The 20,803-nt window shown below is 42.5% G+C and overlaps 1 protein-coding gene and 1 long non-coding RNA gene across 6 annotated transcripts in view; both read right to left on the minus strand.

The window, feature by feature from the left end:
- Window positions 1-2,460: 2,460 nt before the first annotated feature.
- LOC121655436 lies at window positions 2,461-5,231 on the minus strand. 5 transcript variants are annotated; one of them, XR_006013201.1, is made up of 6 exons: window positions 5,189-5,229; window positions 4,203-4,408; window positions 3,740-3,892; window positions 3,472-3,553; window positions 3,192-3,372; window positions 2,461-3,053 (listed from the first exon to the last, which is right to left on the minus strand). It is a non-coding gene; the product is annotated as an uncharacterized LOC121655436 (long non-coding RNA). The 5 variants fall into 5 exon arrangements; XR_006013198.1 differs by having other exon boundaries at window positions 3,192-3,553; window positions 5,176-5,231; XR_006013199.1 differs by having other exon boundaries at window positions 3,192-3,553.
- Window positions 5,232-20,118: 14,887 nt separating this feature from the next.
- Window positions 20,119-20,803, minus strand: part of LOC121653840 (NLR family CARD domain-containing protein 3-like) — a gene marked incomplete at its 3' end in the record, with an annotated part of 124,818 nt that continues 124,133 nt past the window's right edge. Inside the window, exon 13 of the mRNA XM_042007537.1 lies at window positions 20,119-20,678. Coding sequence (XP_041863471.1) covers window positions 20,119-20,678 — 560 coding nt within the window. The remainder of the gene's footprint in view (window positions 20,679-20,803) is intronic.

The raw sequence follows: 20,803 nt of genomic DNA on the forward strand, positions 1-20,803 counted from the left end.
GTCTTGTTTTCATCTGGAAGCTGACCACACATCACCTGTCTGTCCACGTCTACCTCACCTGTCTATGAGGCCGTAGAGGCCAGGATTCATTCTCCTCTCACATATACACACATTTACCCTCTTACACAAATATATTGTCCTCACACACATATATATTCTCCTCTGACACACATATTGTGTATTTAACCCTTTTTGTTGTTTGCTTGGTTTCTCTCACTTTCACTGACACAGGAAGTTCTTCCCTGAACAGGAAGTGACTCTCAAACCAGGAAGTCCTTTAACAAGACTCGCTAAGCGTGTCCACGTGTAGTAATAATACACAGAACTACATAAAATACATACAAATGTAAATCTATCAGTACAAGTACTGGATCCACAGTTTTAGGAAAATACAACTAAATGAAACTTTGAAAGAAAAATGTCATTAAAATAGTTTTGTCTTCAAGTTGTGATGTATAATCTGGGCCTTGTTCTGCTTTTCCCACTAATAAATCACTGATGTGACTTTCTCTCAGGCACATAGATGGATAGCACACGCTGGTGAGACTGAAGATGATGTTTCACGGCTGTGTTGATGCTTCAGTTGGACCATTATCTACCTCGCTGGTCCAGACAGCAGCAGAGCCTCAAGTGTTTTGTCCCTTTTCATTGTGGCATCAGAACTTTGGAAAAGCATCTAGAGTGAGACGTGATGACAGACTGGAAAACACTGGTGTTGCCGTTTCATGCATCACAGGAGAGGATTAAATAGACGGCGTTGTTACTGGCAGGTCAGAGCAGAAGAACTGAGAGATTGTGGGCAGAACTGAATCCAGTTGTGTGGTTTCATTTTGCTGATCTGTTCAGTTTTATGGAGGAGCAAGGTGTACTAGTTTCTCTTCATGAGCTACGTTTGTCTTCATTACATCTATTTGCCACCAAGTCAAAGGGCTGCCAGTGAGTTTCAGAATGGGTGGAATAACCATGTCTTTCACCACAAGGAGGACAAACTCCTCTTCAGCTGTGGCAGCAGGGTGTTAACAACAATGCAGGAACACATAACCCAAGTATGAAGGACACTTTTACCTTAGTGGCTTTGGCAACGATGATCCTGCAGCAGTTCCACACAATAATATTGTTATTCATCTATTAATATTCCTCTCAGTGATGCCACAACGTCTTCTCTTCAGCACCTTCATCCATGTGAAGGTGATGGAAATCATGGTGTATTTATTCTGCAGCCTTGTGCATTTTCTTGGAAGGAGGAATTCCTGGTTTTATCCATATGATTGATGCTGAGAAGCTTTTTAACAGTTTTCCATCATGTGACAAATAGAAAATGAATATCATCCAGTTTATAAAGTTCCAGTCAAATAACACTGTGCCAAGCTTTGTAATGGATCCATTTCAAGTTTTTTATTGGTCTGTTCAGAAACTTTGTCTCTAAATGTGACTCCAAGCTCAAACCTCCATGTTGACATTGAAAGATATTTCTTTTATACAGGTTCCTGGTATGAAAAATAGTCCCACAGGAAACATTTTATTGAAGCTTCTGGCTCTGGAGAACTCACTAAACTGCCATAAAGAAATAATCACGTTAACATTTAACATCCTTTGTTGAACAGAAAGACTAAAACAAAAACATCATTAATGCTAAATTTGTGGACTCTGATGTGAGACTAGAAGTTGGGAGAAAAACCGTCTAACAGCTGAAGAGTCAAGCAGAAACAAACATTTCACATTACATGTGCAACGAGCCGCAGAAACAAAGCTTCAGCTTTTATGCAGGAGAAAAATAGAGCCCTGCTCGGCCGCTAGAAGAAGCTTGTTTCACATCGTTCACAAAGCAGCACAAATATATAGAACTTACCAGATGAGCTGCCCTTCTTACTGTACAATATGCCACATGTGTCCATCTACATTTCATAGAAGCTGCACTCAGACGCTCATGAAGATGTTCATGTAAGAGGAAATGGATTGCACATCGCATTAAATCACATCCATGAACTTCTTCTAATTGTTATCCATAAATCAGTTATTATACAGATCATTTAGAAGCACACAAGTTTCATGTAAATGTGAGTTTCATCAGACTGAAAGTTCTGCTTCGTCTTTGCCGGGCTGTCCAGCTCCAGTCCTCCAAGGCTGAACTTGTGCAGGTTTCAAGAGATTTCCTTCACCAGCACACCTAATTCACTTTAAATGGCTTTTCTCAGCAGCTTGTTTTTAAAGTTCTGCCAAAGCATGTTGAGCCATTAACCTGATTCAGGTGTGCTGCAGCGGAAACATCCAAAACCTGCAGGATAGTGGCCCCTGAATAGCAGCCTGGGAGACCCCGTCTTATTGTAAACTTCATTCCAGTTTGTTGCAAAGCCAGAAGATTCTTTCACTTAGTGGCTCATGTGGATTTTACATCATTGTACAGTAAAAATAAAGGCAGTAAGACTTAATGAACCCTAAAACTTTTCCCAAACATAAAAACTGCAAACAAACAAAAGAAGAAGTATTTCAAAGTGTTTGTTGGTTGATCCGTTTGAAAAGCAGGCGATAAAATCAAGAGGAAAATAGTGAGCTGTAGATAAATTTAGAAGTGGAATAGTGTCTGACTAAAAAGCTGCAGTGAAGTTCGATTTCAACATTACTTGCAGAAAGCAGCTGAAAATGTGAAGCGTTCTTCACATCTATTAACTTCAGTTTGACAAATATGCAGCAGGTTTGTATTTATTGTACAAAATCACATAAAAACAAGAGAAAAGAAGAAAAGTTTCACGTTGCTTTGTGTAATTAACTGAACATGAACTTGACCTTAACACAGAAGACTTTGATCCAGACCTGTACACATATTACGCTGGGCTAAAACCAAGGGTCCCGCCCACCGCAGAGCCCCTGTTTTCCTGAAGGTCTCCGTATGAGGTCTGCAGCGTAGCTTCAAGCAGTTAGTGCAGCTGTTTGCAGCGGCAGCTTTGCAGCTTCCTGAATCCTCCTCTTTGTGGAGGAGAGAACCCAGTCGGTGAAGGAGTGTTGGCTCCTGTGGAAAAGGCGAGGATCGTTCCCAGTTTCTGTTCCTTCCTCATCTGGTGGAAAAGGAAGAAAGAAACTGGACAATAAACAGAAAGCAGAACATCTCTTACTATTCTAAACTGACACACAATGACCAGATGCAGCTAAATATTTCAGTTAGAAGAAGAAATGGTCAGATTCCATGGATTTACTTCTGCGTGTGTCTCCAGAAAGGAAGAACTTCCTCAGCAGCTTCTGTTGCTGCCAGCTGGAGATGGCGGATAATGAAAAGACTGTCAGCCACATCAGCTGAGAGGCTGCAGGAGACCAGCACAGAAGAGCTGAGCTTGGATTTAGTCCAGCACACCAAGTGTTTTCAGTCCATCTCTGAATCTAAGACAGAGACAGACAGATTGAAGAGGTTTTTATTGGTTTAAAAAGAAAAAAACTCAAATAAAATTCAGTAAAAATGCACAAAAAGACGACATTTACACGTTAAACTGAAAAGTATGTGAAAAGTCAGCAGTTGGTTTCTTTAAAAGCTGTGTTGTCCAGACTTTGGTGATCGGCATCTCTGTAGAGCACCAGATTCCCTCATTATTAGATCTCAGTCAAATTCCAGAGCAAAGCCCCACATTTACTCCTCGCTAGAAATTTAACACGTCTTCAGTTTGTTCATAGACACAAAGTTTAAAGAAAGTTCATGAAGAGCTGACGTTACAAAGATTAGTGCTGACTGACAATGTTTAGCTTGTTTCACCAAGAGAGCAGAACATCCCAGAATCCGCTGTGTTGGTCTGATGGACACAACTTTCCATTTCTAGACTTTGTGTATCAGATCTGCATCCAGCTGCTGTCCAGCTGCAGTTTGGCTGAAATCAGTCTGTTGCCACATGCCGTCAGAAGCTCTAGGCTGGAAAACATCAAGTACAATGTAGAAAAGTTTCAAGTAAACAGTCCTTAAAAAACACAACAACAACAAACTTATTAATGCACAACACGCAGCTCCAATAAAGCAGCGACACATCTGCTTGTTTTCCATCCTTCATGAGGACATGACTCAGCAGGTCTACCGTCAATAACATGAGTCAGCAGGAATTTACAGGAATTTACCACACGTACTTTATTAATTACTACATGAATCATGAAGGTAAATCCATGTCAGTAGTCAGTACAGCACGTTTACACATTGATAGAAAGAACAATGACATATAAGTGCAGACCTGACATCAGCTGACAGCTTCCCTCCAAAGGCGTCTCTTATTGGTTCAGGAACTCCGTTGGTCCCAGATTTCTGGAATTCAGATCCGTTCAGTTCATGCCCTCGTTCAGCAGCTTCTGCTTTGTGCCACGTTTGATGACAGAACAGCTGGATGTCCCGGAAGAAGGACGACGTCCTTGTTTCCAGTATCATGATCCTGATTTTAGCCTGAAAATAGAACACATTCATTTTATAGTTAATATTTGATGTTTGTAGAAAGTTCCCACAGTTGTTAAATGTTAAATGAATCATGCAAACCTTCACTAACTAAATCAAACTCTAGCCAGTGTAAATACTTTGAGACGTCCTCATGTTGCCGTGGTTACGGAAGGAGCAAACGACCGCTAGTTGTGTAAAACACACACTAAGCTCCAACAGTGATGTGACTGGACTGATGGAAGCAGTTTCCAGAACTCTTTATCTGAACTGACAGAAACATGTTTGATAAAACTCAGCCTAAAAGAAAAGTCACTTTTCTTTGTGTTTTACTGAAAGACTAAAAATAAAAGAGCAGCTTCATTTTACCAGCTTTATTTTTATCCCATCAGCTTGTGAATAAACTAATTATGTAATGTGTGATCCAGATAAGTGGTGGAAAGACGACTGTAACAGCTGCTCTGGTGAGGAGAGTGTGTTATTAAAATAGTCCCATTAACTGGGGCAGGAAGAATGGAGCAGACCCCCAACTGGACCGGGTCTAGAGTCTGCAGGTTATTAGGTGTGAACGCAGCCTCCAGCAAAGAAAGAGTTTCTGTCCTCTGACAACATGTCATACAACACGTTATTCCCCAGCTGCCACTGCTGATGCTTCTATGACTCTCAGAAGTGTGTTTCTCTTTAATGGGAGCAGCAGCACAGCCTGCAGCTACATGAGCAAACACACACTACAGGACGGACTTAGTCCACTGGAACTAACACTTGGAGATTCTATTCACATTTTATTTTCACCTTTTCCTCGGTCGGGACGTCCAGCTGCCAAAGTGTTTGTGAGTTTTGTGTCTTAAAGACCGTGGCGACCCTCCGGTCCAGGTCTTGAGTTCATGCCTGGACTGCTGAGGCTTTAGGTCTGAAGAGTTCTCTCATCTGATGCTGGACCCGGTCTGAGTTTTATTAGGGACGGATGAACCGTCCTCTGCTGCTCAAGAGACCAACACAACCATGTCATGATGAAAGATTTCTGAAACCACTGCGTCTCATTTCTTCCATCCATGTCAGGCGGGAACTAGAGACAACCTGCACCTGCTTCTCAGCCAATCACAGCGCAGCATAAACTGCCTGCCTTTTCCACCAAACTCCTTCCGTTTCCACCAAATCTTTCCTCACACACACACACACACTCTTCTTCTACATACATGTTCTATTCTTACATGCAGATATTACCGTATTAACTACGTCCACTGAATTAGAGAAAATAAATGAAAGAGGGAAAGAAAATGTGAGCATGTGAGAGTAAGAATATATGTACAGTATGTGAGAGAGAAAATGTGTGTGTCTGAATAAAACTGTGTGTGTGTGTGTGTGAGGATGAATTATGGCCTATACAGCTCCTCATACCTGTCTGTCCACTTCTACCTCACCTGTCTAGTTTCCTCCTGTCAGCAGCATCTTTTCATCTCCTCCATCATGTCCTCACTGAGGAGTCTCATATTAAAGTAGAAGCAGGTCAAAGTGGTGATTGGTCTCTTAGAGGCTGGGGGTGAAAGCTTCTCACACACAAGGAGCTCAGACATTTCATTCATTTCCCTCATGTTTGATGAAGCTGCTTAAAAACAGTCAGATGTAGAGGAGAAGGGATTAGATGGAGACAGAAGCCAAACCTGACCCCCCTCCTCCTTTCAGAGTGGAGCCTATTGGAGAGCGATGGCTGAGACCAGGTCTGAGAAAGTGTGTGTGTGTCTTTTCATTGGATTCATCACTTTCAAAGTCAGCATCAAAGTGTCAATAGATCAACACCTGAATCTGGACTGGTTCTGTTCTCTCCATCAGATTCCTGGAAAGTCAATGGAAGCAAACACGGTGAACAGGAAGCTCCACCTGTCTGACAACAACAGGAAGTTTCCATTAGTGGACGTCCCTCAGTCATGTCCTGATCATCCAGACAGATGTGATGGCGCCCTCTTCAGGTTCTGTGTGGAAATGTTCTGACTGCTCGCTGTTACTGGGATGTTAGTGGAGAGGAGACGTTTGTCAGTGAGTTCCAGAGGAACCAGAAGGAGAGGAACCAGTAAAGACGGCGTGTTGGGAGGAAATGAATCCTCATGGAGTCTGAGCTGCTCTCATCGTCATGGTTACGCTGTCTCTCACTATAACAGATGAACAACATGTCCTCCTCCTCCGTCTCCAGCAGTAGCAGCGTATGTGGAGCGTCCTCCTGGAACTCTGTCCTTCTACAGAGTCTCCTCTGACTCTGATCTTCCTCCACATCTTCATCAGCACCTTCATCATCCTCTGCTTCCTGGGTTTGGCTTCTTGTTCAGCTTGTTTTCTTCCTCAGTGTTTGTGTTGTGTAAAGAGTTTGATCCTGTCAGACATTATTAACCAGAGTTCAGTCTGGAAGCGTCTGTCTTCTTCAGAAACAGCCTTTCAGATTCACGTATGAAACTCTTCTAGATGATTCCTTGGATGTTTCCTGTTTTCCCTCCTTTAAAGATAGAAGCTGGGATTCTTCCAGGATCAACTGGACATAGTTTGTGTTTAGTTCTTGTCACTTTCACTTCATGATGCTGGAAATGAAAATCCTCCCAGTGCGTCGCTCTGTTTGCCTCATTCTGTCCTTCATTTGACTTTTTCACTCTTTCACATGTTGAATTAGAGATTTTTTCACATCAGAAATAGTTTCTGAAACAAAAAGTCGAATGTTCAGTTTTCCCATTCTGTCTCCAGATGTTTGACTTTGGATTAAATTCTTCAAACTCCACATTTCAAATAAACTTTCATGAATCTGTTTTCAGTCAGCAGGTGAATTTTAAATGTTTGAGCTGAAAACTTTCACTGTTTCATTTAAATGTAGTTTATCAGCTTCAGTCAGCTTCATGTTTCTTTAAATGAAGATTTTGATGCTTTTATTTGAACATTCCTGACTTTCTTACAGGGATAATTGAAGGTTGGAGCTTCTACCTCACCTGGCAGTAAAAGCTGAACCTGCATGAACCATCAGGGAATTTAAAGATGGAAAAGCAGCTCATTTGTGCACATTGAAATAATTCAGACCTTTAAGGCCTTTGTGAAGTATTGATGCATGTAGCGGCTCAAACAGGGAGAGCAGCTGCTAATCCTGCCATCACCTCAACCAGAGTTTACACTTCAGAGCTAAACTAGAAACTTCTGCCATTTCTACACAATCAAGCCAACAGTGATGCTGAAGCAGAAGAGCTCATTTCTGACAAACCTTTACACGGAAAAGAAGCAGCGACACTAAACCAGCAGAGGAAGTCTGAGGAAACCTTTTAGAAACACTCAGCTTCTAAAATCAGCTTCAACATGAATCACTGATGGGATTAAAAGATGTTTCCATCAGCAGCAGGAACAACAGTTTCCTGCACTTTGTTCTGATTCTAGCTGCCATTTTATCATAGAAAGAAGAGCCAGCAGGACCTGAGACTGGACTCATGAGACTGGACCGCTGTAGCCATGCACACACAGCTGGATGATGCAGATGTTAGAGGGAACGATGGAGACTCAGAGGAGAAAAAGCTTTGATCCTCTGAGTTCAGAGCTCATCTCATGGCTGTTTGAAGGCTCATCATGATCTAAAGTTGGACTTAAACCTGAAACCGAGTTCAGTGTGAACAGTTCTAATGATGCTCAGATGATGCATTAATCCCAGCAGGAAAAACATCTGGAACGTTCTGGCCTTTCCATCAGATTCTTTCCTGCTATCAACATGTTGGTGCTTGTGTTGTGATGATGTCGTTTCAGACTGGAAACTTCTGGAAACTGCATCATGAAGATTCTTGTGTTCAAACTGGAACAAAGACGTGACAATAAACACATTTCATTCTCCTCCACTTCCTGTGTATGAGCGTGACGGCCAGCCACACATGCTAATATCTCCACCTCACCACCAGTAGATTTCCACTTTCACTGTCTCTGCAAGTAGAAGTCTAAACACGATACACACTATTTCACACACCTCTTTCCTTCCTTTCATTCCTCATACCTACAATATTGAACACACCTTCACGCTGTGAGGTCAGATTATGTTCGTATTCATGTGTTTCTTTTCTTTCAGGTACCTGGGTTCAGTCTCTCCTTCCTGGTGCAGCAAAGGCCTGGTCCAGGTCTGAGGACTGATAAACTACTGCAGCTTCATTGGATTCCACCACAACCCCCCTATGACACTGCAGAGTCATTGGGGGGGTTTGGGCTTCATTTTGAGGTTGGTTCAAAATGTAGTAGCCATTTTATTTCCCCTCTTTGTGTTTACTTTGGCTTTTCTAAACTGGTATTTAACTTCCTGTTTGATTGTTCAGGAAGTTTGTTTCTGTTCATTTATTCCTTCATTTCTTTCACTTCTCTTCACTTCGGATTTTCACTCTACTTCTATTTATTTGGCCTCTTGTCAGGCTGTTTAGTTAAATCCTGGATGTGGTGACAGGTTTCAGGTTTTGGGGTAAATGAAGCAGTTTTGAAGCAAACCTGCATCCTGCTGCCTTACTGCTTGGTCCCTGACGGAGCATTAGAGGAGAAATAAACGCTGGGAGGCCTGGAAGTGGACAGGTGGGACATCAGCATGATTACAAATCCAAACTTTGGTCCTAGAGTCGGGAACAGATGGAGGAAGATGAGGAACTTTCCAGGGATAAATAAATAAAAGCAACATATGGAGGCAAACACACGGCAGAAGCAGCAAATATGCAAGTTTGATGCCAAAAAACCCAAAAAGTGGAAGTGAACATTTAAATGAAGAAAAATAAAAACTTCTCAGTTTACTTTCTGCTTCCAAAAAGGCTCTAAAATCTACTTTCACATCCAGGAGCCGTTGCAGGGATTTCACTAAATATTTATTGTAGCTGGACATAGAATTTCACCTTAAACCAGATAATCTGAAGTTTTACGTTTTTATTTCCAGTGTAAAATCCACCTTTATAAAAAGATAAAAACCAATGATTTCTCCCTCCAAAGTCATTTCTAAAGCATCTGTGACCTGGTCCCAATGACATCAGCTCAGTTTAGCTTTACAATGGTGGAAATACGCCTTCAGACAGTCTAGTGCTGCTTCATTCTGATCACATGTTCAAAGCGAACTCACTTGTCATTCCATCAAATGAAGCACAGAGCTAAAAGAAAACAGAGACGTCTGTTTGAGGCCATGAGGAGGTGGACAACTTTCCAGCAGCTGCTTTTATGTATGAATCAAACACTTCAGGCTACTTTGTTAGCATGTATTCCTTCAGGCTGCCCACACACACATCTGAGTCTATTTAGTGGAAATACAAGTCTACTTTTCTTCAAGGCCTCAATACTGTGTCAAAGATTCCCACCGATATAAACTCCCCTGCAGGTACTATCGTCTCCCAGAGAAGGCCCCGTGGTCAAACCTCAGCTATGTGGAAGTTTCCTCTTCACTTTGCCCATGTGGGCTTTTCCCAGGATCTCTGCTTTCTTCCCAAAGTCCAGAAACCTGCATGGTAGGTTTGCTGCTTCCAGACTGGATGTTTTAATGTGGGCATGTTTGCTTTTTAACTGTTTTTACCGACTGCAGCTGGAAGCTCCAGGCCACCATGACTGTAAAGCAGAATACTGATGTTTAACCCGTTCACACTTTGTTTCAACATGGCCTCCAAAAACCAGAGTTTAAGAAAAATTTAATACTTCACGTTTTTATCACAAGCTAAATGAAAATAAAAGCTGGTTAAATGTGTCTTGTTGGTTTTTTAGCGTTCTCTCATCAGTTGTAATAAACATGTAATAAATGTGTTAAAGCAGCGAGTGTGAAAGGGAGACGGCAGCTTTGCATCAGGCTGGAACGTGCTCATAATGACGGATCAAAGCTGGAAACATCACTGACAACTTGCACCATGCAGGAATTTACTGGAAACATTTTACCTGCACATAGAAACATGCAGTTTAATAACTAATTCATCTGAGCTGAAACTGAGTCTAAATACAAGTTTTTATGACGTCTTTGAGCTGAATGGATCCACTGATTTCAGCATCAACTTTTCACTCAGCATTTCTTCACAGGGAAAAGTAAAACATGTACAGGCCGTCTGAAAACATACGTCTACCTACCTGGATATAAGCAATAATCCCTGTTTACTGGTCAGAATGATGCATGCTGGGAAAAACATGACCGTGGCTGGACTAAAGTGAGGCAACCTGAAATATAAAAACATGTCAGAGTTCTTTAAAGGAAGCTTCAAAACTGAGCTTAAAGGTGCAGCGTGGAACAAAAACAAAGGTCACTGACAGAAAATGTCACATATCATCAGAAACTGCTTCTATTGGCATCTAAACACTTTACTAAAATAACATGTTTTATTCTTTTACAATGAGACGTTTATATCTGCGTGGCGTACGTCCACAGACATGCAGCTGCCACATTTGTGCCACCATTTTTACTACGGTGTCTCTGAACGGACAAACTGTGTGAAGTGAGAACCCTCTCAGCTTTAAAACTGCAGTAGCAGCTTTGTTTGATAGGGGCAGGAGCAGCGTTTGGGATAAGTAAGCTCTTAAAAGCACCATAGAAGAAGACAGTCCACATGTAGACAGTGTGGAAGTAGCTACTGTAGTGCAGTCAACGCTGCACCTGAGGCCACCAGAAACACCTGACCTGGACTGCACCAAGAGAGTCAACAATGACGTCTCTTGTTCACAATAAACCTGTTCTCTGATGTTCTCCAGGTTCTGTCCAGACAGGTCCTTCTTCTAGTGGTCCTGGTCTCTTGGTGGTCTTGGTGTCAGCACTCTTTCTGGGTCTGCTGCAGCTGGACGTTACAGGTAGATGTGATGGATCAGGCCGACCCAGAGTTTCTTTCCATCACACATAAAGAGTTCACACTCTAAACATGAAAGCTGAACATTTGTTCTTTTAAATAAAGAAATAAATAAATCTTTATTTGTATAGCACTTTTAACAAACAAGGTTTACAAAGTGCTGAACAGCACACAGCAAAGTAAGGTAATAAAACCAACAAAGAAAAGACACATGCATGAGTACATTTCCACAGACAAATAGAAGTCTGACAATAAATAAGTCAGAAATAAAGTAAATAAGTAAATAAAAAGGTTATAAAAAGGCCAGTGGATAAAAGTGTGTTTTAAGAAGTGACTTAAAGATGAAACTGATGGTGCCAGCCTTATCTCCTCAGGCAGGTCGTTCCAGAGTCGAGGGGCTCGGAGCCAAAAAGCTGGGTCACCTCTGGTCTTGAGTTTGGACCCTGGCACAGCTAAAAGGGACCTGCCTGAGGATCTAAGGCTGCGGGGAGGCTCGTAGGGTGTCAGTAACTCTGTCATGTAGCCGGGTGCCAGACCTAAACGAGCTTTAAAAGTAATCAGTAAAACCTTCAAATCAATTCTAAAACGTACAGGGAGCCAGTGCAGCGAGGCTAAAACAGGGTCATATGTTGTCTTCTGCTAAAACCAGTGAGAAGCCGAGCTGCTGTCTTTTCAACAAGTTGGAGGCGAGAGAGGATTTATTGTCAAGACCAGAGAGGAGGGAGCTGCAGTAGTCGAGTCTGGAGAAAATGAGAGCATTGATAACTTTTTCTAAATCGGGCCGGGAGAGGACAGGTTTGATTTTACTGATGGTGCGGAGGTGAAGGAAACAGGACTGGGTGACTTTTTTCATGTGAAGATGAAAATTAAGACTGGAATCAAGTTTAACACCCAGGTTTCTGGCAGAGGGGGTGATGTTAGAGGAGAGAGGACCAAGACTGTCTTCAATATAGGCGGTGGAGTGAGGAGGGTTGATGAAGATCATTTCAGATTTAGAACTGTTGACTTGTAGAAAGTTTTGTGCCGTCCAGCTGTTCACATGGTTGAAACACTCGAACACAGCAGCTCGGCTTCCAGTGTCTTTGAAAGAAATTAAAACAAATAAATCACAAATAAAAGTCCAGCAAACAAAGAACTGAACACTTTTCTACAAGTCGTCCCGATCCTGGAAAACCCTGATTATAAACACGGATCCTAATTAAATACACAGAACACTAATGAAGTACATTAACTGGTCATACAATATCTGCTATCTGGACGTTTCCTGGTCATGTTGACTGGGAATAAATAATTCTCTACATGTATTTATTTACCAGCCAGAAGGGACATTTTAAATGGAAATAAAAGCTAATAATCCTTTACTCTCAAACATGTTTATTGATCCATACGCTCTTTAGTGTATACTTTTAGGTGTATTGAGGACTGGAGCGTCCTGGGACAGAAGTAAACAGCCAGAACCCAGTCCTCAGTGGAGAACTGCTCCAGTCTGACACAGCTGCCCAGAATGAAGGAGATCAGGAGCTTATATAGAGGAGTCTTCCTGACTGGCCAATCACAGAGACAACGGAGCTGCTGGCGACCAATCCTGGAAGAGGGCGGAGCTGCAGACACAGGATCAGCAGCCAATCACCTGCAAGCACTGGCACAGTCCATTTACTAACTGCTTCATGAACATGGTGGTATCATCTGCTCGCTGGGTGATTGCTGGCTGTTTGCCTCAAACATGAAGTTTCCCAAAGTCTACATGTTTGTAAGGGTCTTTTCAAAAAGCCCGACTATGTGTAGGGCTGGGCCATGTGGCCTATAACTGATATCAAGATTTGTTTTTTCGCTTTAGCGATACATAATATATATCTTGATGTTTTAAATCTCTAAAACAGTAGTTCCCAATCTGGGATCTGGGACCTCCCCCAAAGAGCACAAGGGGTCCCTGTTAATAGTGTCGAATAAGCCAATATGAGCTGGAAGGCAGGTGTATGACACTTAAATAAAATATTCATTCGTTCATTTATAAATAAATGAAACCCAGTGTTTCCCAGATCATTATATTAGGGGGCACCCCAACCCTCCAACATCAACCCCGACCAAATAAAATCCATTTTATTTTCTATAATTACTCATTTAATAACTTGTATATTTTTACATGGAATTATTTTAATGTGTATTCAAATATTATTTTATTATTTAGGTTTTTTCTATTTTCCACCAGATCCCATAGATAGACAGACAGACAGACAGACAGACAGACAGACAGACAGACCCACCCACCCAAATGCAGAAACACTCAGTGAGACAAGGTGGGAGATGCAAACAATGTTTATTACAATGAATGTGGGTGGATTGGTCCAGGTCTGGGAGCTCTTCCTGCGAGGGGACAGAGGATTAATGTGGGTCTGAGAAGGTGCTTGATAATATCTGTTATGGCAGCGGCTTACTGTAATCCAGAGGAAGACTGATGATGAAGGAGTAAGCCAGGAGTTGGTTTATGGTGGTAGTGAAAAGAGTTTGGTTGCAGGCAGGGCGAGCAGGCAGGCAGTCGACTTGGCATGAGGGACAGTCCTTATCCAAGGTGCTGTGGTGATCCAAGGAAGCAAGGTCTAAGGCTGAGGAATAAAGATGACAAGATAAGTTTTACTGAGAACAAGGCACAAGGTAAGACTGGGAATGAGGCCTGGTTACCACGCAGTAAAGTGTGACAATCTGGCGAGGGCTGGAGCTCCTGCTTGCCCCTAAATAGCAGGGAGTAGAGCCAGATAACGAGCCTGCTGATGAGCTGCAGGTGGCGGCAATTGTGGCTCCAGACTCCGCCCTCAGTCCCCATGGTAACCTGCTCACCCCTACCTGCAAACTCATACACACACACAGAAACATGACATTGTACTTCAGAGTGGGACTTTAGCAACAAGGAAAATTTTTTCCCTTCAGCACATAAACACAGCTTTATAATAAGTATTCGTCTTTGAAGAGACTGTGTCAGAAACTGCAACTATTCAGGAGGAGAAACCAACTTGGAAGACGTGGCTGCATTCCTGCAAGATGAAACAGCCGGTAATGGACAGATGCAAGGGTATCGATGGCTACACCTGGTGCAGTACAGAGAGGATATGTGGTAACACAAGACACAGTAAGACAGCTGATCAAGCTGTTTGACCCTGAAGGCGTTGAACTCAGGCGGGCACGGCGCCTGAGACGCAGGCATCACCACAACAAAGGCCCAACGCTCTATGGCATGTGGATTCTTATGATAAACTGAAGCCATATGGCACTGCCATTAACGGGTGCATTGACGGTTTCAGTTGCTATGTTGTGTGGATGGAAGCCTACAGAACAAACAACCACCCCAAAGTAATTGTGGACTATTTCATTACTTCCATTGAGCGCTTGAGAGGATGTCCAGAGCGACTACGTGCTGACAGAGGTACTGAGAACGGCCACATCGAGAACATGATGGTCTTTTTGTGCAGGAATCAAGCAGATAGTTTAGCAAGAGACAAAGTTTCCTCTACGGCTGCAGTACTGCAAACCAGCAGATGGAGTCGTGGTGGAGAATCCTGAGGAAACAAAGGGCACCACTTTGGATAAACCTTTTCCAAACTCTCCAAGGTGATGGACGTTTCTCTGGTGACTTCTTAGATAAAAGTCTTATCCAATTCTGCTTCCTAGATCTAGTTCAGGTAAGTCTCCAGACATCTGTCCTCTTATTCTTCTATAGCTTACTGTCTGTCATGACTGCCCCATGGCCAAAACACACGAACCAACATTTTAAAGGTAAAACCTAGTTTACAGAATAACAATGGGAATAGCAGCTAAATGCACGATGCTCTTCATGTGGTAATGATATAATAATGATGCACAAAGAAAAACAAAACTGAAACATTTTTCTATTAAATAGAATTAAAGAGTAAAACTGTGATGCTGAGAGGAGCGAGCAATCTTACTAAGCAAGTGAAAACTACATTTTGACAATAAAAGCTTTGGCAGTTTGAGTGGCAAAAGAAAAAGAGCATTTTGACCATAAACATGTTTCTACCTGTACGCGGGTCAGCACCTTGGAGAGCAGCGACTCGCAAAGTCCTGTCACCGTCAATTTTAACTTCATGTCTTTGTTCCGTGGCTTTATTACAAAAAATCCCACATCAGTTGGTTTTACGTAGCAACGGTTGGATTGTGTGTGTGTAATGCAAACATTGGTTTATATAAAAAGTTTTTTGTTTGTTTGTTTTTATGCAGGATGAACTTGATGAATTCACACAAGATAAGAGCAAAGTCCGGCCATGGTGTTATTGGAGGTCGTCCTGTTCTCATGTACACACTTCCCGAGATGTATGGTGCCGAGGACAGCATGAAACCCGGTGACATGGTGGAGTTGGTCCTTTGCAAGCAAGAGTGTTCACCCAAAGGCCAAAACCCATGTGATGAAAGTGTGTTTGAGCTCTGCTGTCTTTTAATGCAGGAAAAGGGATGGATGCTCCTACAGATGCATCTTCTGCTGCTGAACTGTTCACCTTATTAAGAAGTGAAATTATGATGAATATCTAAGGCTGGACAACTGTACCTGAGCTCTGGAGGAGCACTAATGCAGACTTCATCATATAAGACTCCATACAGGCCACATAATTAAAGCAGTATTCAAACAGACTGGATAAATGTGATGCTGTAAGATTCTAAAACAAACTTATACAAAAAAAAAAAAAAAAAAGTAGTGCTGGGCAACGATTAAAATTTTTAATCCCGATTAATCACATTGTTACGTGCAAAATGTCTCTTTCCTTTAAAAGAAGGCCTACAGTTATATAAATAAAATACAGTAAATGTTGGTTTACTAACACGACATCAGGGGTCTCCAACCTGCGACTCTGGAGCTGCAAGTGTCTCTCTGGACCTTCCACAATGTCTCTAAATACGTGGATAAAATATTTTTTAAATATTTCTTTCTTGTCATTAGGTTGGAAACAAACTTTTTTTTCTTTTACTTTACATCATTTTCCACAAATATCTACATCCCTTAGAAGAAAGTCTGTTTATCCTCAATTTTTATAAAGGTTTTATGTTTTTGTTTATTTTAAAACCTAAAAACAGAAATAAAAATGTGGTTCTTTAAAAATAACAAACATCCTATGGTGGCTCTTCATTAAAAATATATATTAAGTTTCCTTTTTGAAAAGTCTGGTAACATTTGCAGCTCTAAAGGAGTTTTATTTAGCTGGCTGAGGGAAAAATGGCTCTTTGGATTGGAAAGGCTGCAGACCCCTGAACTAAACACATAAACAGGTTTAGCAGCAGTTTTCTCTTTAAACACCAACAGTTAAAATATTTCTTCATAAATATTTATAAAATCACATATTTATGAGAAAGAAGGATGAAATGTTCAGGATTTACTAACTAAAAGGTAAAAAGTCAGCAGGATGAATTTAAAGCTGTGAAGCTGCTTCCTTCTAAACACAGAAGGAACAATATGTGATGAATATCAGCATCAGGTGAACAGACAGAAAGCAGGATGAGAATCTCACAGCTTCTAGATGGTGAGGAGAGAGAAATAATCACAATATGCACAATAACTTCCATCCATACACCTTCACTGCTTCATTATCCAGATTTTTGCCTATAAATTCTCTAAACTTTCATTTTTAGCTTGACTGCACCTGCAGCCTCCGCTACTGGGAGTTAAGGGTTAACATCTCGTTTCCGGGTGTAACGTCAGGTCTGTAGACGTAAATATAAACATGTGTGGTATCCACAGAAAGTCCAGAATCTCAGCTACCAGCTCAGTAAAATCATTTCTATCACCACCAAACACAGTTAAGACAGCAAATAATTCAAAGAGCAGCTACATAAAGTCTGAAAAATACAGAAACACAGTTTCCCCATGAACACGAACAAACGGCTCCTCTACTGAAAGCTCACATCTCGCCTATCTCTGGGGCTGAGGTCGCTGAGGTGGTTAAAAATCTCCTTGGTGGCAAGGCCCCGGGGGTGGATGAGGTCCGCCCAGAGTTCCTTAAGGCTCTGGATGCTGTAGGGCTGTCTTGGTTGACACGCTTCTGCAGCATCGCGTGGACATCGGGGACAGTCCCCCTGGACTGGCAGACTGGGGTGATGGTCCCCCTCTTCAAAAAGGGGGACCGGAGGGTGTGCTCCAGCTACAGGGGGATCACACTCCTCAACATCCCCGGTAAGGTCTATTCAGGGGTGCTGGAGAGGAGGGTCCGTCGGATAGTCGAACCTCGGATTGAGGAGGAGCAGTGTGGTTTTCGTCCCGGTCGTGGAACAGTGGACCAGCTCTACACCCTCTTTGGGATCATTGAGGGGGCATGGGAGTTTGCCCAACCAATCTACATGTGTTTTGTGGATTTGGAGAAGGCATTTGACCGTGTTTCCCGGGGACTCCTGTGGGGGGTACTCCGGGAGTATGGAGTGCCGGACCAGCTTGTAAGAGCTGTCCGGTCCCTGTACGACCGGTGTCAGAGCTTGGTCCGCATTGCCGGCAGTAAATCAGAGTCTTTTCCAGTGCAGGCTGTCCTCTGTCACCGATTCTGTTCATAACTTTTATGGACAGAATTTCTAGGCGCAGCCGAGGTGTGGAGGGGATCCGGTTCGGTGGCCTCAGGATTGGGTCTCTGCTCTTTGCGGATGACGTGGTTCTGTTGGCTTAATTGGGACGTGATCTTCAGCTCTCACTGGAGCGATTTGCAGCCGAGTGTGAAGCGGCTGGGATGAGAATTAGCACCTCCAAATCCGAGACCATGGTCCTCAGCCGGAGAAGGGTGGAGTGCTCTCTCCGGGTCTGTGATGGGGTCCTGCTCCAAGTGAAGTTTTTTACATTTCTCGGGGTCTTGTTCACGAGTGAGGGAAGGATGAAGCGGGAGATCGACAGGCGGATTGGTGCGGCGTCCGCAGTGATGCGGACTCTGCATCGGTCTGTCGTGGTGAAGAGAGAGCTGAGCCAAAAGGCATAGCTCTCGATTTACCGGTCGATCTACGTTCCTACCCTCACCTATGGCCATGAGCTGTGGGTAATGACTGAAAGAACGAGATCTCGAATACAAGCGGCCGAAATGAGTTTCCTCCGCAGTGTGGCCGGGCTTAGAGATAGGGTGAGAAGCTCGGTGATCCGTGAGGGGCTCAGAGTAGAGCCGCTGCTTCTCCACATCGAGAGGAGCCAGATGAGGTGGCTCGGCCATCTGGTTAGGATGCCTCCTGGACGCCTCCCTGGTGAGGTGTTCCGGGCACGTCCCACCGGAAGGAGGCCCCGGGGCAGACCCAGGACACCCTGGACAGACTACATCTCTCGGCTGGCCTGGGAACGCCTCGGGATCCCTTCGGATGAGCTGGTGAATGTGGCCGGGGAGAGGGAAGTCTGGGTTTCCCCGCTTAGGCAGCTGCCCCCGCGACCCATTCCGAATAAGCGGAAGAAAATGGATGGATGGATAAACCCGTCCAGTGGGACCTGGACACAGTTCAGTTTCCACCTGTGAAGCAGGACCTGGATCCTGTTTTCCTCTTAGGAACACAGGAGTTTACGAGTAGAAAAGAAAAGGATAGAAAGATAAAGAGTAAGAAGAGATGGACTTCATTGTTATTAAATCACTGCAGATCAGCCTGTCAACAGGCAGCAAACCCTGATGATGTGATTAGAAATATAGTCGCCCTGACTGGAGGCCACTTTCATTCATCTCCTGTTCATTGGAAATTAGCTGCTGATGTAACTCACACAATAACATTCATCCTGAAATTATGCTGCTGGTAGTTTTATTTTCTTCTTCATGTCTCGGAGGGAAAAGTACAGAATCTCTCTCATCTACTGGTTCACTGGAACATCATCATCATCATCATCATCATCATCATCATCATCATCACAATCATAAAGAAAAATATTCAAGACGAGTCACAACAGAAAGAAAATTTTATTTAAGATCAGCTTTTTTCATCCCCCAAAGGAAATTTTTTTGCCACTAAAAATCTCAAACATTTTCAAAGAGGAAAAACATGATAAAAACTTAAATATGTAAATATACTAAAAACATGGTTCAACACAAACAACAAAACAAACAAAAAGCTACAGATTCATTAAAAAATCTGACAGCTGCAGGAACCAAAGACCTTCTGAAGCGTTTGGTAGAACATCGAGGTACAACAAGACGTTTCTTCTCATGAAAACAACCTCAGAATAAAAGTTAAATGTTTATTAAACAAAACAAAGAATTAAACATGATGGAAAATATTTAAAAAATTCAAAGAATTCCAATGAGTTACTGGATTGAAACAAAAAATAAAATGAAATTTGAAATAAAATATCAAAACCACATACACTGAAATCCAAGTGAGAGAAATTATAACATTTATTTTTCATTAAACATCAAATATTTTCATAAACCGTCTAAAATAATCTGAATGAAAATAAAGATAAAATTTATATGTGAAAGTTTGAATGAAAATTCTTTAAATTCTACATTTCAAGTAGAAAGTCAAACATTTGTGGTGAAAAATGAAGCAAAACATGAAATTTGTGACGTGAAAATGAATCTTTAATTCAACATGTGAAAATGTGAGAAAGTCCAAATAAAGACAGAATGAAGCAAACAAACTAAGAGTGAAACACTGGGAGGATTTTCATTTCCAGCATCATGAAGTGGAACTAACTGCAGCTGACATGAAGTGAACACAACATCCTGATATTCAGTGTGAAGCTTTGACTGGAAACAACATGTGGATCCTGGAAGAAGCACAGCTTCCATCTTTAAAGGACTGGAAGAGGAAGAAGTTTCCAAGGAATCATTTAGAAGAGTTTCACACACAAACTGATTGAATCCATGAATCTGAAAAGATGTTTCTGAGTGAAAGAGACAGACATGTACAGACTGAACTATCTGTTCACCAGTCAGAGTTTCTCTGCTACCATCACACTCTTTACACTCAACACACACACACCCAGGAACCAGACCAGGGCCAGAACCCAAATCCAGCATAGAGAGGATGAGTGAATGTGGTGATGAAGGTGTGGAGGTGGATCAGTGAGTCAGAGGAGACTCTGTAGAAGGACAGAGAGCCAGCAGGACAGTCCACATACACTGCTACTCTGTTAGAGACAGAGGAGGAGGAGGAGGAGGAGGAGGAGGAGGAGGAGGAGATGCGTGTTTCTCTGTCTTTGTGCCAGACAGAGTAACCTTCATCATCAGAGCATCTCAGACTCCAGGACTGATCATTGAATCCAAACAAACAGTCATATCCTGTGAGGAATGTTCTTAATTTTGTGAAAATGTCTCCTCTCCTTCTGATTTCTCTGTAACTCACTGATATAGAAACGTTTCCTCTCCACTCGACCTCCCAGTAGCAGCGACCAGTCAGAACATTTTCACACAGCAGCTGAGGCCTGTTAAATCTGTCTGGATGATCAGGATATGACTGATGCTTCTCCGTATATGTCACCTTCCTGTTGTTGTCAGACAGTTTGAGGTTTCTGCTCACTGTGTCCATGTGGATGGTGAGTGGACAGGAATCTGATGGAGAGAACAAACACAATCCAGCTGCAGTTATTGATCTATTGACACTTTGATGCTGACTGATGAATGAGTGATGGGACAGTGTGAAGATGGTTGAATGTGATGAATCCAATGAAAAACAC

Source organism: Melanotaenia boesemani, chromosome 2, assembly GCF_017639745.1.
Source record: "Melanotaenia boesemani isolate fMelBoe1 chromosome 2, fMelBoe1.pri, whole genome shotgun sequence".
NCBI lineage: Eukaryota > Metazoa > Chordata > Actinopteri > Atheriniformes > Melanotaeniidae > Melanotaenia > Melanotaenia boesemani.